Source organism: Bos indicus x Bos taurus, chromosome 15 (assembly GCF_003369695.1).
Source record: "Bos indicus x Bos taurus breed Angus x Brahman F1 hybrid chromosome 15, Bos_hybrid_MaternalHap_v2.0, whole genome shotgun sequence".
Taxonomy (NCBI): domain Eukaryota; kingdom Metazoa; phylum Chordata; class Mammalia; order Artiodactyla; family Bovidae; genus Bos; species Bos indicus x Bos taurus.
Window position 1 is genome coordinate 5,094,157 of NC_040090.1, and position 14,510 is coordinate 5,108,666.

General features: G+C 40.8%; 1 protein-coding gene across 2 annotated transcripts in view; it reads left to right on the forward strand.

Annotated features, from left to right (window-relative positions):
• The first annotated feature begins 969 nt into the window (after positions 1-969).
• The window catches only part of LOC113905286 (fatty acid desaturase 2-like protein FADS2P1), a 45,075-nt gene continuing 31,534 nt past the window's right edge, over positions 970-14,510 (forward strand). For both annotated transcript variants that reach the window (XM_027562325.1, XM_027562326.1), the window contains exons 1-2: positions 970-1,579; positions 14,177-14,287. In XM_027562325.1, coding sequence (XP_027418126.1) covers positions 1,259-1,579; positions 14,177-14,287 — 432 coding nt within the window. In that variant the 5' untranslated portion in view covers positions 970-1,258. The remainder of the gene's footprint in view (positions 1,580-14,176; positions 14,288-14,510) is intronic.

A 14,510-nucleotide genomic window follows, 5' to 3' on the forward strand; every position in this document is an offset into this window, starting at 1 on the left:
ACACCACAGTTCAAAAGCATCAATTCTTCTGCACTCAGCTTTCGTTATAGTCCAACTCTCACATCCATACATGACCACTGGAAAAACCATAGCCTTGACTAGACGGACCTTTGTTAGCAAAGTAATGTCTCTGCTTTTTAATATGCTGTCTAGGTTGGTCATAATTTTCCTTCCAAGGAGTAAGCATCTCTTAATTTCATGGCTGCAGTCACCATCTGCAGTGATTTTGGAGCCCAGAAAAATAAAGTCTGACACTGTTTCCCCATCTATTTCCCATGAAGTGATGGGACCGTATGCCATGACCTTCGTTTTCTGAATGTTGAGCTTTAAGCCAACTTTTTCACTCCCACTTTCACTTTCATCAAGAGGCTTTTGAGTTCCTCTTCACTTTCTGCCATAAGGGTGGTGTCATCTGCATATCTGAGGTTATAGATATTTCTCCCAGCAATCTTGATTCCAGCTTTTGCTTCTTCCAGCCCAGCGTTTCTCATGATGTACTCTGCATATAAGTTAAATAAGCAGAGTGACAATATACAGCTTTGACGTACTCCTTTTTCTATTTGGAATCAGTCTGTTGTTCCATTTCCAGTTTAAACTTTTGCTTCCTGACCTGCGTATAGGTTTCTCAATTAATTAAAAAAAAAAAAAAAAAACAGTAACTGAGGAAATCAGAATAAAAGGAAACTTTCAGGTCTTAACAACAAAAGAACATTTCCCAATTCCAGAAGGCGTTCATATCTTCCTAGAGGTTTTGAAATCTTCTGCTCATGTGTTGAATTAAAACAACTGTTCCTTTCAATGGGGGAGAGCTGATGAGCCTGACCCAGAATGATGCCAGTGCAGGCAGTCAGCAGAGAAGGAGCCCAGCCCCTCCTCCCAGGGGTCAGGCCACACCATCCTCTGGGCTGTGATTGGCTCCAGCTCTTGACTAAGGGACATTTAATGATAAATAAGAACGCTGCTAAATGATCAGCCAACAGAGAGAGAGAAGAGAGAAAGGTAGACTAATCTTCTTGGGTCCAGGGAAAGGTAGTACAGTCTTCATCAGGACAAAAGAAAAGACTCAGGACAGAGACGTGAGAAGCTGGGAAGGAGTTCACTATCAGGTTTGCCAAGAGTCAAGTAGGCTAAAAAGTTTTCTGTGTAGGCTTCTTACTTCATGGAATAAAAGGAGAGGGAAAAGGTCATTCTGTAGTTTATTCAGGTGAGAATTAGAAATTCCAGGTGTCACGCCAGAAATTCTAAAAGTACAAAGACAATGACGTTTGAAGAAAAGCCTGAGGGCAATGGGAGCCTTGTGGATGAGAACCAGCTGGACCTGGGTGCGAAGCATCAGGCAAACGGGAAACCAGCAGCAAGTGTGAGAGCTAAGCTCCCTGCAAGGCAGGAGGCAAAGGCAAAGTGCAGCTTGCCCAGAAAAAGCCTCAGCACATACACCTGGCAGGAGATCCAGAGACACAATCAGGAGACTGACCAGTGGCTGGTGATCAATCGCAAGGTCTACGATGTTACTGGCTGGGCGGACAGGCATCCTGGTGGGCGGCTGGTCCTCAACCACTGCGCTGGGGAAGATGCCACGGTAAGGAGCTCAAAGTCTGCCCTCTCTCTCTCTGTTCCAGCTGTTGGGTGGCTGGGACCTTGACTGTCTTTCCCAAAGCATTTCAAGTACATGTTCAAGCTCCATGATCACTCATCTCCTCCCAAACCAATTTTTCTGGATTTCTATCCAGCAAAAATTGAAAGCTAATTAAGCCTCAAGGTCTAGCTGTTATTTGCACTAGGTTTGGGGTGGGCTCAGATGCTGACAGTAGATACTATGTGTATTTCAGGTTTTGCTTTTTGTTCTTGGCATTATGTTTTTTTGTTTTGTTTTATTTTGAAATGGAGTCATTGTCTTACAAGAAGAAAGTTACAAATAGGTGAGTAAAATCTGGGAAAAAATGTCTTCATTCAAGTAGAAATTTCTCAGACTCCTACAACTGGAGTGCCTGAAACAGACAGCAACTCATCTGGCGAGCATCAAAATGTTGAACAATGTTGAAAGTCTACAGTGACATAGGCTTTTAGACTTTATAGAGTTATTTTTTGTTGTGTAGTTAATTCAATGTGACACAACCCACTTTTATGGAAGAAGTAACTGAAATCAGAGTGGTTAAGTGACTGACCCAAGTTCACCCAGCCAGCAGATCTCAGATTCAAAACACTTATCTTTCTGAACTTTCAGTCTTAATCACTTTCCTTCACTGTTTTTCCTCATAACTCTCCTCCACCAAAATAGCTGAAAAAATAGACTTTCAATGGATGCCTAAAATATCACGCATCATATGTGTTAAGTTGCTTCAGCTGTGTCCAACTCTTTGCAACCCTATGGACCACATTCCGGCAGGCACCCCCGTCCTTGGGATTCTCCAGGTATGAATACTGGAGTGGGTTGCCATGCTTTTTTCCAGGGGATCTTCCTGAACTAGGGATTGAAACTATTTCTTACCTCTCCAGCATTGGCAGAAGTGTTCTTTACCATTAGCACCACTTGGGAAGCCCAAAGACAACATAGACACATTCAAATGCATGACCTCACTTAAACCTTATCATAAAGAAAGTGAACCAGTTCAGTTCAGTTCAGTAGCTCAGTCGTCATCAACTCTTTGCGACCCCATGAATTGCTGCACGCCAGCCCTCCCTGTCTATCACCAACTCCCAGAGTTCACTCAAACACATCCATTGAGTCGGTGATGCCATCCAGCCATCTCATCCTCTGTCGTCCCCTTTTCCTCCTGCCCCCAATCCCTCCCAGCGTCAGAGTCTTTTCCAATGAGTCAACACTTCCCATGAGGTGGCCAAAGTACTGGAGTTTCACCTCTAAGGAAAGTGAATGGTTGCTGCGCTTCAGTCGTGTCCGACTCTGTGTGACCCCATAGATGGCAGCCCACCAGGCTCCTCTGTCTATGGGATTCTCCAGGCAATAACACTGGAGTGGGCTGCCATTTCCTCCTCCAATGCATGAAAGTGAAAAGTCAAAGTGAAGTTGCTCAGTCGCGTCCAACTCTTAGCGACCCCATGGACTGCAGCTTACCAGGCTCCTCCGTCCATAGGATTTTCCAGGCAAGAGTACTGGAGTGGGATGTCATATTCCCATATTAAAGATAAAAAAACTGATACTAAAACATGAAAACAATGTATCTCAGAGCACACAAATAACAGTGACAAATTTTTAAATCAGATAGGTTTTTTACCATAAAGCCCTTTATAGCTGATCTTAGAAATAAAATTTCCATTTAATATTGAAGAAGGAGGTTTCTCAATCCTTAAATGCATTTAGGAATCCATTCTAAAATATTCTATAATAAAGTTGATTTTAGCCCAATTAGGAACTTTTTCTCCATATTATACATATGAAGAAACAGAGAATAAAAGGTGTTAAATAAACTAATTCAAGATCAGAAAATTAACATATTATAGAGTAGAAATTTAAACAGATATTCTTTATGTTATACTTGTCATTTTCATGTTAGTATATAATTTTTCCAACTGGTTTCAAAGGATAGGATGAAAAATATTGATTCAGGAAGCTCTGCTCTGTGAGCATTACCTGACAGATAAAAACAGAATACACAAGCATATGGCAAGTTTGCAAAGAAAGAAAGACTTTGTTTTTTGACACTAGCAACATCTTCTTCCCCCAGTTCTCATTTCCCCCTAATTTCTCAACTTCTCTGTCTAATCAGGGTCTTCTACCATCTTCTCGTCTTGATTCTGCAGTCAGAGGAATGCCTTTCTGAGAAGACCCTTCCACATCCCCACCACTCTGGTCTGATCTGATATTTTTAAAACAAAGCTCAACCTTTTCCTAGGAAAGTGTGCATGAGCTTGTAGCCCATGATGGGATTCTCACATGTGTCAGGAAGACCCTAGGAAGCCAGAGAGCTGAGGATAGAAGGAGCCAAGGGACAGTCGTTTGTGCAAGAATCAGGAGAAAGATTAACAAAAATAAAGGGAAAAAAATACTTGTTGATGTATGACAGAAAACCACAAAATTCTGTGAAGCAATTATACTCCAATTTAAAAATAAAGTGGCAAAAAAGAGGGGAAAATACCACATATCTCATCTCCACAACACAAAGAAAATATGGATGATGCTTTCTAACACAAGTCACAGAATCGGCTCAGAGGATGTGTTAGCAAAAATATGTACCTTCAACCACCTTGCATATAACTGGTAGACATAGCTTGCAGAAAGCAGGTCAGCTGATGAATTTGTAATTTGCTGGTGAGTTTTTATCTCCCAGAAGTTAGAGAAAGACCATGATTATGCATCCAATTCTAGTTAACAAGGAAGAATTAAACCTTATGGGAAAATACCCATGACATCTCAGGATTTGTCTTAAGGATGAATACCCTGAGCATGGTCAGTCATGTACCCTGGACTTTTAGAAGGCAGATCCAGAATGTTCAGAGAAAATCTGCAGAGGAAGGCTAGAGAAGAATGGAAGGGTGCCAGAATTCTGACAACCATGGGTTTCCATGGCCACTCAGAGTACATGGAGTCTGAGGTGCGGTATACTGGTTATATAAGCCTGGGAAAGTCCCTGAAATGTTCTGGAACTCAGCTTCATCATCTGCATAATGGGAATGGCCTTACCCATCTAATTAGGAAATGAGACTAAAGCTTGTAAAGGGTTTAGCATAATACCAGATGCACTTTTCATTAAATCATAGCTATTGTTATTCATATCACACCTCCATAGATTCAGAGGCATGATTAACATTTCCTGTTTACCACCTGCTTAGAAATCCTGATTGTTTGTTGCCAACTGGGAACAGAGGAGTATGTGGTGGAGAAACAGCATGACTCTAGGGACGGAGGGAGGAACATGAAGTTAGAGAACCTGAGGTCAGATGCTTTCTCTCTACAGCCTAAAGTGTTTGCAGGCTGTGCCCTGAAAGGCAAATGTGCACCAACATATGATCTCTGTGCACAAGCCCTGGCCCATAGCTACACCTGCCCAGAGCGGGGCATCTTTCCTTATTTACACAGAAACTCTTCCCCAAGCCTCCATCCTTCTCATGAAAAGTACATAATGATACCAAGGTAGCTTGATCCATAGGGTCACTCATTCATTCATTCATTCATGTGGTCAATCATTCTAAAACTTCTTGAGGTGTCCAGTCTAATGACTAAGAGTACAAATTTGAGAATGAAAGAGGTGTGGTTTGCATCTGGGCTCCACCACTTGCTAGAAATGTCCTGAGGAGCTTGCTGAAGCCTTGGAGCCTCAGCTCCTTTATCTAGAAATTGGGATAATGATACTTCTATCTTACTATGGATGTCAAAGCCAGCAGAGATAAAATAAAGGTTTTCTTCTTATACCTGGTACAGATTAAACACTCAAAAATGACATTTATTATTCCTTAGTTATTCTGAGATAAGTTGTCATTTTGTCCAAAGAATTTTACTAAGAGTTAGTTAGTTCAGTCACAGTGTCATGTCTGACTCTTTGTCACCCCATGGATTGCAGCACGCCAGGCCTCCCTGTCCATCACCAACTCACAAAGTTTACTTAAACTCATGTCCATTGAGTCAGTGATGCCATTCAACCATCTCATTCTCTGTCATCCCCTTCTCCTCCCACCTTCAATCTTTCCTAGTATCAGGGTCTTATCAAATGAGTCAGCTCTTCACAGCAGGTAGCCAAAGTATTGGACTTTCAGCTTCAACATCAGTCCTTCCAAAGAATATCTAGGACTGATTTCCTTTAGGATGGACTGGTTGGATCTCCTTGCAGTCCAAGGGACTCTGAAGAGTCTTCTCCAGCACCATAGTTGAAAAGTATCAATTCTTCAGTGCTCAGCTTTCTTTATAGTCTACTCTCATACCCATACATGACTACTGGGAAAAAATCATAGACTTGACTAGATGGACCTTTGTTGGCAGAGTAACCTCTCTGCTGTTTAATATGCTGTCTAGGTTGGTCATAACTTTTCACCCAAGGAGTAAGCGTCTTTTAATTTCATGGCTGTAATCACCATCTGCAGTGATTTTGGAACCCCAAAATAAAGTCTGCCACTGTTTCCCCATCTATTTTCTGTAAAGTGATGGGAACGGATGCCATGATCTTAGTTTTCTGAATATTGGGCTTTAAGCCAACTTTTTTACTCTCCTCTTTCACTTTCATCAGAGGCTCTTTAGTTCTTCACTTTATGCTGTAAGAGTGGTATCATCTGCATATCTGAGGTTATTGATATTTCTCCCGGCAATCTTGATTCCAGCTTGTGTTTCTTCCAGTCCAGCATTTCTCATGATGTACTCTGCATATAAGTTAAATAAGCAGGTTGACAATATATAGCCTTGACGTACTCCTATTCCTATTTGGAACCAGTCTATTGTTCCATGTCCAGTTCTAACTGTTGCTTCCTGACCTGCATATGGATTTCTCAAGAGGCAGATCAGGTGGTCTGGTATTCCAATCTCTTTCATAATTTTCCACAGTTTACTGTGATCCACATAGTCAAAGGCTTTGGCATAGTCAATAAAGCAGAAAAAAATGTTTTTCCCAGAACTCCCTTGATTTATTGATGATCCAGCGGATGTTGACAATTTGATCTCTGGTTCCTCTGCCTTTTCTAAATCAACCTTGAAAATCTGCAAGTTCATGGTTCACGCAATGCTGAAGCCTGACTTGGAGAATGTTTTAGCATTACTTTACTAGCATGTGCAATTGTGCCCTAGTTTGAACATTCTTTGGCATTGCCTTTCTTAGGGATTGGAATGAAAACTGACCTTTTCCAGTCCCATGGCCACTGCTGAGTTTTCCAAATTTGCTGGCATAATGAGTGCACCACTCTCACAACATCATCTTTTAGGATTTGAAATAGCTCAACTGGAATTCCATCACCTCCACTAGCTTTGTTCGTAGTGATGCTTCCTAAGGCCCACTTGACTTCACATTCCAGGATGTCTGGCTCTAGGTGAGTGATCACACCATCATGATTATCTGGGTTATGAAGATCTTTTTTGTACAGTTCTTCTGTGTATCCTTGCCACCTCTTCTTAATATCTTCTGCCTCTGTTCCGGACAGAACCATTTTGTCCTTTATTGAGCCCATCTTTGTATGAAATGTTCCCTTGGTATCTTTAACTTTCTTGAAGAGATCTCTAGTCTTTCCCATTCTATTGTTTTCCTCTGTTTCTTTGCATTGATCGCTGAGGATGGCTTTCTTATCTCTCCTTGCTATTCTTTGGAACTCTGCATTCAAATGGGTATATCTTTCCTTTACTCCTTTGCTTTTCACTTCTCTTCTATTCAAAGCTATTTGTAAGCCCTCCTCAAACAGCCGTTTTGCTTTTTTGCATTTCTTTTTCTAGGGGATGGTCTTGCTCCCTTTCTCCTATACAATGTCACAAACCTCCATCCATAGTTCATCAGGCACTCTATCAGATCTAGTCCCTTGAATCTATTTCTCAATTCCACTTAATAATACTTAAGGATTTGATTTAGGTCCTACTTGAATGGTATAGTGGTTTTCTCTACTTTCTTCTATTTAAGTCTGAACTTGCTAATAAGAAGTTCATGGTCTGAGCCACAGTCAGCTCCTAGTCTTGTTTTTGTTGACTGTATAGAGATTCTCCACCTTTGGCTGCAAAAATATAATATATCTGTTTTCAGTGTTGACAATCTGGTGATGTCCATGTGTAGAGTCTTCTCTTGTGTTGTTGGAAGAGGGTAAGTCTATTATACAAGACACAGGCACATCAATTCCCATTATAGAACATATTGTTTATTTGATTTTTTTCAAATTAAATGATTTAAAACTAATGCACAATGCTAATAACTAAAGATCTTCTCACCCATGAAAAGCCAGAAACAACCTATAAGTCCAACAAGAAGAATTAATCATATAGATTACAATATGTGCATATGAAGCATGCTACATGCTAAGTTGTGCTAAGTTACTTCAGTCATCTCTGACTCTGGGCAACCCTATGGATTATAGCCCACTAGGCTCCTCTGTCCTTGGGATTCTCTAGATGAGAATATTGGAGTGGATTGTCCTGCTCTCCTCCAGGGAAATCTTCCCTACCCAGGAATCAAACCTGCATCTCTTATGTCTCCTGCATTGGCAGGTGGGTTCTTTACCACTAGCACAACCTGGGAAGTCCCAAGTTTTATTTAAGTAAGTCAATAATATTTCTGGGCTCCACAAAAGAAGTAAACACAATCTTGTGAGGTATGCACAAGAGCAGAAAATTCAGAACAAAGAAATCATGGTTATTACCAAAGGTGCATGCTAAGCCACCTCATGTCTAAACATCAGGGTCTGAGAGGGACACTGAGAAACTCAAGCTCTTCATCAGGGTAAAAATTCAATATGACAGGAAAAAGATGACAAAAGGCTAGAGGAAATATAGCAAAATGTGTTTCAACTGCTTGGAAGACTGCAGTGTGGAAGAGGTTAGAGCTGTGTGCAAGTCCAAAAGACTCATGTGGAATCAGCAGAGGCAAGGCTGGGGCGGGGCAAGAGAGGATGTGTACAGAGGTGGAATACAGATCAGGTTCACATCGTGAGTAAGCACCAGCAGAACAGGTGTCCCGGCCTGGCCACATCCTTTGCTTAACACAATCCTGGTCGATATGATGGCTTGAGGATGAGAAGAGGGGAAGGAGGAAGAGAGGATGAAGGGTGTGGGAGGTAAAGAAAGAGACAAGAGAAGGAGGAGGGGGAGAAAGGGTCTTGAGTTCTGAGTGAAGGACTCTGGATTTTACCATCATTGTAGGTCTTCCTCTCCTCCCACTGCAGGTAATGAAACTTCTCTAGCCCAGCATCCCTCCCTACACCCAAACCTACAAGGAAACCTAGCTGTTTGTAAAAGGAAAGTTGTCATCAGTAATAACTGCATCTTTTGTGGGCTGTCAACATTTTTTTTTAATTTAAAATTAAATTTTAATTTGTTTCTCATTTGAATGATGGTTCAAGTTGAAAAATAGGTACAAAAGTAAAGAGACAAGTGCAGTTAAAGTGCTAATGGGTGACAATGGCCATGAAGAGGGACTCTTTTTCAAATGCCAGCCTGTTGGTTAAGTAAAGGCTGAAGATCAAGAAGAGTTAGTCAAGGCAGAATGGATACAGGCATCTGTATGGCTGAGGCCCTTTACTGTCTGCTTGAAGCTATCACAACATTGTTAATAGGCTATGGCCCCATATAAATTTTTTTTAAAGAGTCAAATGAAGGAAGGAGTCCTGGGAACATGCTGAAGTCATGAATAAGGCAGTGACAACAGAAATGAGGAAGAGGGGGTAGATAAGCAGAAGACATAATTTATAATAGGGGATAAGTGGCTGGGTAAGTAAGCAGGAGTAAGGAGTCTAAACTGTCTGATCAATGACTTACGTAGGTAGGTGGGTGGCAGTTGCCATTACAAGATAATGAAGCCAGAAGATGAACAGGTTTGGTGAGAACAGTGGAGATAGAGAGAGTCTGGCCTGGAGCTTAGTCAAGTATATCACATGAAAAAATCTCAAATAACAAAAGTTTTCAAACAATAGAGTGAGTTATGGCAAAAAAAAAAAAAAAACAAACAAATAAATAAATAACCTTCTGTTTATCCGTGTGGTTGGAGGGGAATCTTGGTGACACATAAACATTCTCCACTCCAAAGTGGCTCTTTTCCATAACAAAGGCAAAGACTATAAAAACTTGTGATCTCCCAGAAATACGAAGGACTTTGATTTAGCATTTGCCTTGAAACAGGTGAGATCTGAAAAGGAACCAGAAAAGGAATTAGCCAAAGGTGTAGGAATGGGTGTCTGTGGTTGGGTATTGAATATTCTGGTGAGTTTTTTATTTTTATTTTTTTGGCTGTGCTGCAAGGCGGGTGGGACCTTAGTTGCCCAACAGAAATGGAATCCACACCCTCCATTGGAAGCATGGAGTCTTAACTACCAGACTGACAGGGAAGTCCCCTGTGGGCTTTTTGAGATATGTAAATCAAAATCTATGTTCTAGTTATATTGTTTTGTGACTATATACATAAATTCACCATGGGTGTTTTTTTTTTTTTTTTCTGAATTTCGGGAAATTTCAACCCACTTCAGAGGAAACAAATAATAATAATAATATAAAAATATCATCATTTAATGGCATCTGATTCCAAAGCTTAAGCTCTTTGATGCTTGGCTAAGTATTCAGCAAGGTTTTGTAATGACTGAATAAATGAATGAAGGAATAAATGAGCCCATGGAGCAGACTAAGTAGTATCCACAGTTAGAAAACAAATCGAAGCTTCAGAGATTAAGCAAATTTCCCAATATAAACAACATACTTCACTGCTCCCTATACTGTATTTTGGTGTAAATTTAATAGGCACACACTTTGGTTGATTGCAGAACAATATTTGGCAAATGGAGTGTCTCCTGAATTTCAACCCACACATGCCCTCTAGGCCAAGTGCCTTGATGCAGGGTACAGCCTGTATACAGTAGTTAAATTGTAAGGACATGATCCTTCTCAGGCCTTCTCACTTTATATACTTGCCTCTCCCCCTAGGGATCATACTGCCCTCCAATAATGGACATCTTTCCAACCCCCATTAAATAACAGCAAAAAATCAGCAGGATCTCCAAAGTCACTGTGAAAGCAAAGATAATCACATCTTTCCTCTCTGCTGATACTGTTTGGGAAATTATCAGTTTTAAAAGGAGCTACAGTGTAAATTTATGAATAGGTTAGGAAATAGACATGATGGTTCAGAAGTGAATCAAAAGATAACAGATGAAAATGTGAGATAACAAAGTAGGTAAAAGGTCAGAAAATAGAGATGCTGAGGTTGGGGAAGAGACAGCAGTGCTTAAGACCCATATCCTTTGAACTCAATACTTCTCAACTTTCTCCTTTTTAGAGAAGTCATATGCTGCTCTATTCATTCACACTTCCCCTTATTCATCAGACCTCTCTTGATCACATGTCATATTCCAGGCACAGCAAAAAATATCAGGTATAATTTAATCAATAATGCATTGTCTCAGTCTTCAAAAAAGTCAAAAGCCACTAGAGAAGGCCTTTGTGAATACAAAGATTCACTGCAACATCATTTGAAAAGCTTTAGGAACAAAGTGTCAAGGGAGCCCAGAAGAGATCATAAATAACTTTCTTGACTGTGTTAGGAAGGCATATTTCATCTGGATGTTCAAGAATGAGGAGGAACTTTTAAGTAGAAAAAAAATGGAGGAAAGCAGTCAAGGCAAAGGGAGGAGTATGTATTACAAAGCTTCAGAACTATACAGGGTCATGGAATGTTTATTGAATAGGGAGAGTTCCACTGGACAGGATGAGGCATGAAGGGTATGGTGAGAGGTAAACCTGGAGAAGTAGGTTGGGGCCACAGACAAAGTGATGCACGTCATTAAAACCTAAGGTGGGGAAATACTTTACTAACTGCCTAGCATGCATATACTGATCTTAACATCCTCCCAAAACAATCTTGTGTCATCCTTCTTTCAGGAAAAGAACTGTACATGTTAAAGCTGGAATGGACCTTTATGGCTTCCTGGCTTTAAAGCCACATCAACTTGAGTTCAAATCCTGGCTCTCCCACTTACTGTGGCAATCTCCTGCCATTTGAAGTCTTTATATGTATAACAAACATGATAGAACCTCACATAACTAAGTTGGTGATGATGAGTTGGCCCATAGAGCACCTTGTATACAGGATACACTAAAAAAATGGTGTTACTCCCTCTCCCCTTCATTTACCCCTGGACTTTCTTCAGGAGGAGCATACTTGCCAAATAAAGTTAATTAAAAAAAAAAAAACAAAAACAAAAAACTCATTTTTGAGGGTCTTTTGCGAAGATTTCACAACTTAGTATCTAGCCTCTAATAGCAAATTCCTTCAAATTGAATAATCTAAGACTGCCTAAGCCACATTTGTACTGCCCATTAATACAATGAAAAGAGTTCCACACAGCAGGGAAATTCTTACTCTTCTGGAAAACTCTGTAGGTCTTCAGGCTCTGTTGTCACAGTATGACCTGTGAATCTTGCTGAAGATCAGAAAAAACAGTGAACCCAGAGGAATATTAGCGTCAGCACACTGTTCCAGGGCTCTGGATGACTGCTCAAAGTAAGATGCAAATGCAGGGCCTCACCCCTCCTCTACACTCTGATCTTGATCCCTCAGAATGTTTCTCACCCTCATCTCTTCCTTAACAGCAGGCAGAACATGATTTTTCAGTACGGCCACCCTGAAATGTTTTAGTCACATTGTTAATCACTGAATGACTCTCATCCTGGTTAGGTAAACTAACTTTAGGGTCACTGAATGTGACAACGAAAACACATCTTTGAAAGCAGCTTTTCCCAAGGGGGTCAGAGAAAGTATACAAAGGCAGAATGAACAGTAGAGCCTGGACTGGTTCTAGCAGATACAAATCCCTTCTTACATCACTGAATCTAGAAAAGTGAGTCTAAAGAGTTGATATTGCACCCTTCTGAATAACCTCATCCATTATATATATATACATACAAGCCTACACTATGGACATGCTTTATGTGTAGGATTGTATGTAGTTCTAGATGTATCTCAATTTGCTTTAGATTTTGAAGATGGAGGGTTCATTGTATTCACTAAAACAATTCAGAGCTCACTCCAGGTGGAGTATGGAAAGAAACTCTCTGAACTGTTATATTTTATTGAAGAGAAGGAAGGCAGGTAGCTCTTATCCCTGTGTGTCTTAGTCATTCAGTTGTGTACAACTCTTTGCAAGGCCGTGGACTGTAGCCCACCAGGCTCCTCTGTCCATGGAATTCTCCAGTCCAGAATACTGGAGTAGGTTGCCATTCCCTTCTCCAGGGGATCTTCCCAACCCTGGGATCTAACCAGGGTCTCCCACACTGCAGGCAGATTCTTTACCATCTGAGCCACCAGGGAAGCCCAGAGGCACACATATAGGAAAGAGAACTAATATGTTTGAGAATTTACTATAAACCACTCAGATTCTAATCAATTCACTTAATTATAATAACTTTATAAATTGAGTAGCTATTACCATCACTCCCATGTTAGGGAAGAAGAGAAAACAGGAGCATGGACTGGTCAAGAGACTTGTCCACAGTTACACAGCAAGTGTAGAACTTAGGTGTAGGAAGGCTGCTCAGGGATCCAGTTTCCTAATCAGCATTATGCAACACCAGCACTCCACGATAATGTGTATGGATTCCATATATTCAAATCAAAACCTTGGTTATTTTTCTTTATATTAAACATTCCTAATCTCAAAGCCATAATAGCAAGAAGTCCAATATCTTACTCTTGGAGAAACCTCCTTCCCTCAAAGCAGATTAAATCCCTCAAGAAAAAAAAAAAAAAGTCTATCTCTTATTTCCAAACTTAAGCAGGACATGAGAATCAACACTGCTTCTCATAGCCACTTGGAGTTACTACTTAAAATGGGAATGGATTTGGAAAAATATAGTGAATCAGTTCTATTTTGTGCCTGTCTCCAGCCCCTACAGAGAATGCTATATTTTTGTTTTTGTTTTTTTAAAGAGTGCTAAGGCTTCTTCAGTGATAAACTTAGCCAAGAAAGTGCTACTTTAGACAACTAAGGATTCGAGGGCTTTGCTCCCATGCTCTCTTAGACATTTGTTAATTTGTTATCATCAACTTTAACTTGTCTTTCCTTGGAAATAACTTAATGCAAGAGCCTCTGTCCCCTGGTCCTTGACGAAGAAATAAAAAGGAAACTCTGATAGATGTGATTTGCATAGGCAGTCTTGGTTCCTGCATGCCCCAGATAATGTGGGCAACTCCCACACCAAGCCTGAGGTTTGGCTCTAAAGATTCACCATGGCCTATAATCTCAAAGCCAACTACTTCTCACGCTCAATAAAATAAACAATGATCTCTTCCAATGCTTGGGGATCAACTTTCTACCCAGGACTTGCCTAGTAAGCCATGCACACAGTGGGTGGATCTCCAGTGTGAGGCTTTCATAGAGGAATTTCAAGGGTAATTCTGATCAATGAACTTGAAGTGTCAACCTAGAGTTAGAAGTAAATGTTCAATAACATAATCTGTGCTGATTCGTAAGATCGGTACAGAATGAGGTAAGAAAGGGGAGATAATCTGTGTGTAAACGTGTCATTTTTAAGCCTCTAACAGTTCTCTCTGATTCACAGGACGTCTTCAGAGCCATGCATCCAGACCCTGACATTGTGCGGTTGTACCTTAAACCACTGCTCATTGGAGAGCTTGCTCCAGAAGAGCCCAATCAGGAGAGAAACAAAAATGTGAGTGAGGTCTTGGGACCCAAGAGTATGTGGAGGGATGGGGATGAGGTATATTACAGGGCCAATTTATCATTTTCTGTGGGAAACCAGCCATCCTGCCTGGGAGGGCCTGCAATGGAATAAATGCTGCTAAGTCGCTTCAGTCGTGTCCGACTCCGTGCGACCCCATAGATGGCAGCTCACCAGGCTCCGCCGTCCCTGGGATTCTCCAGGCAAGAACACC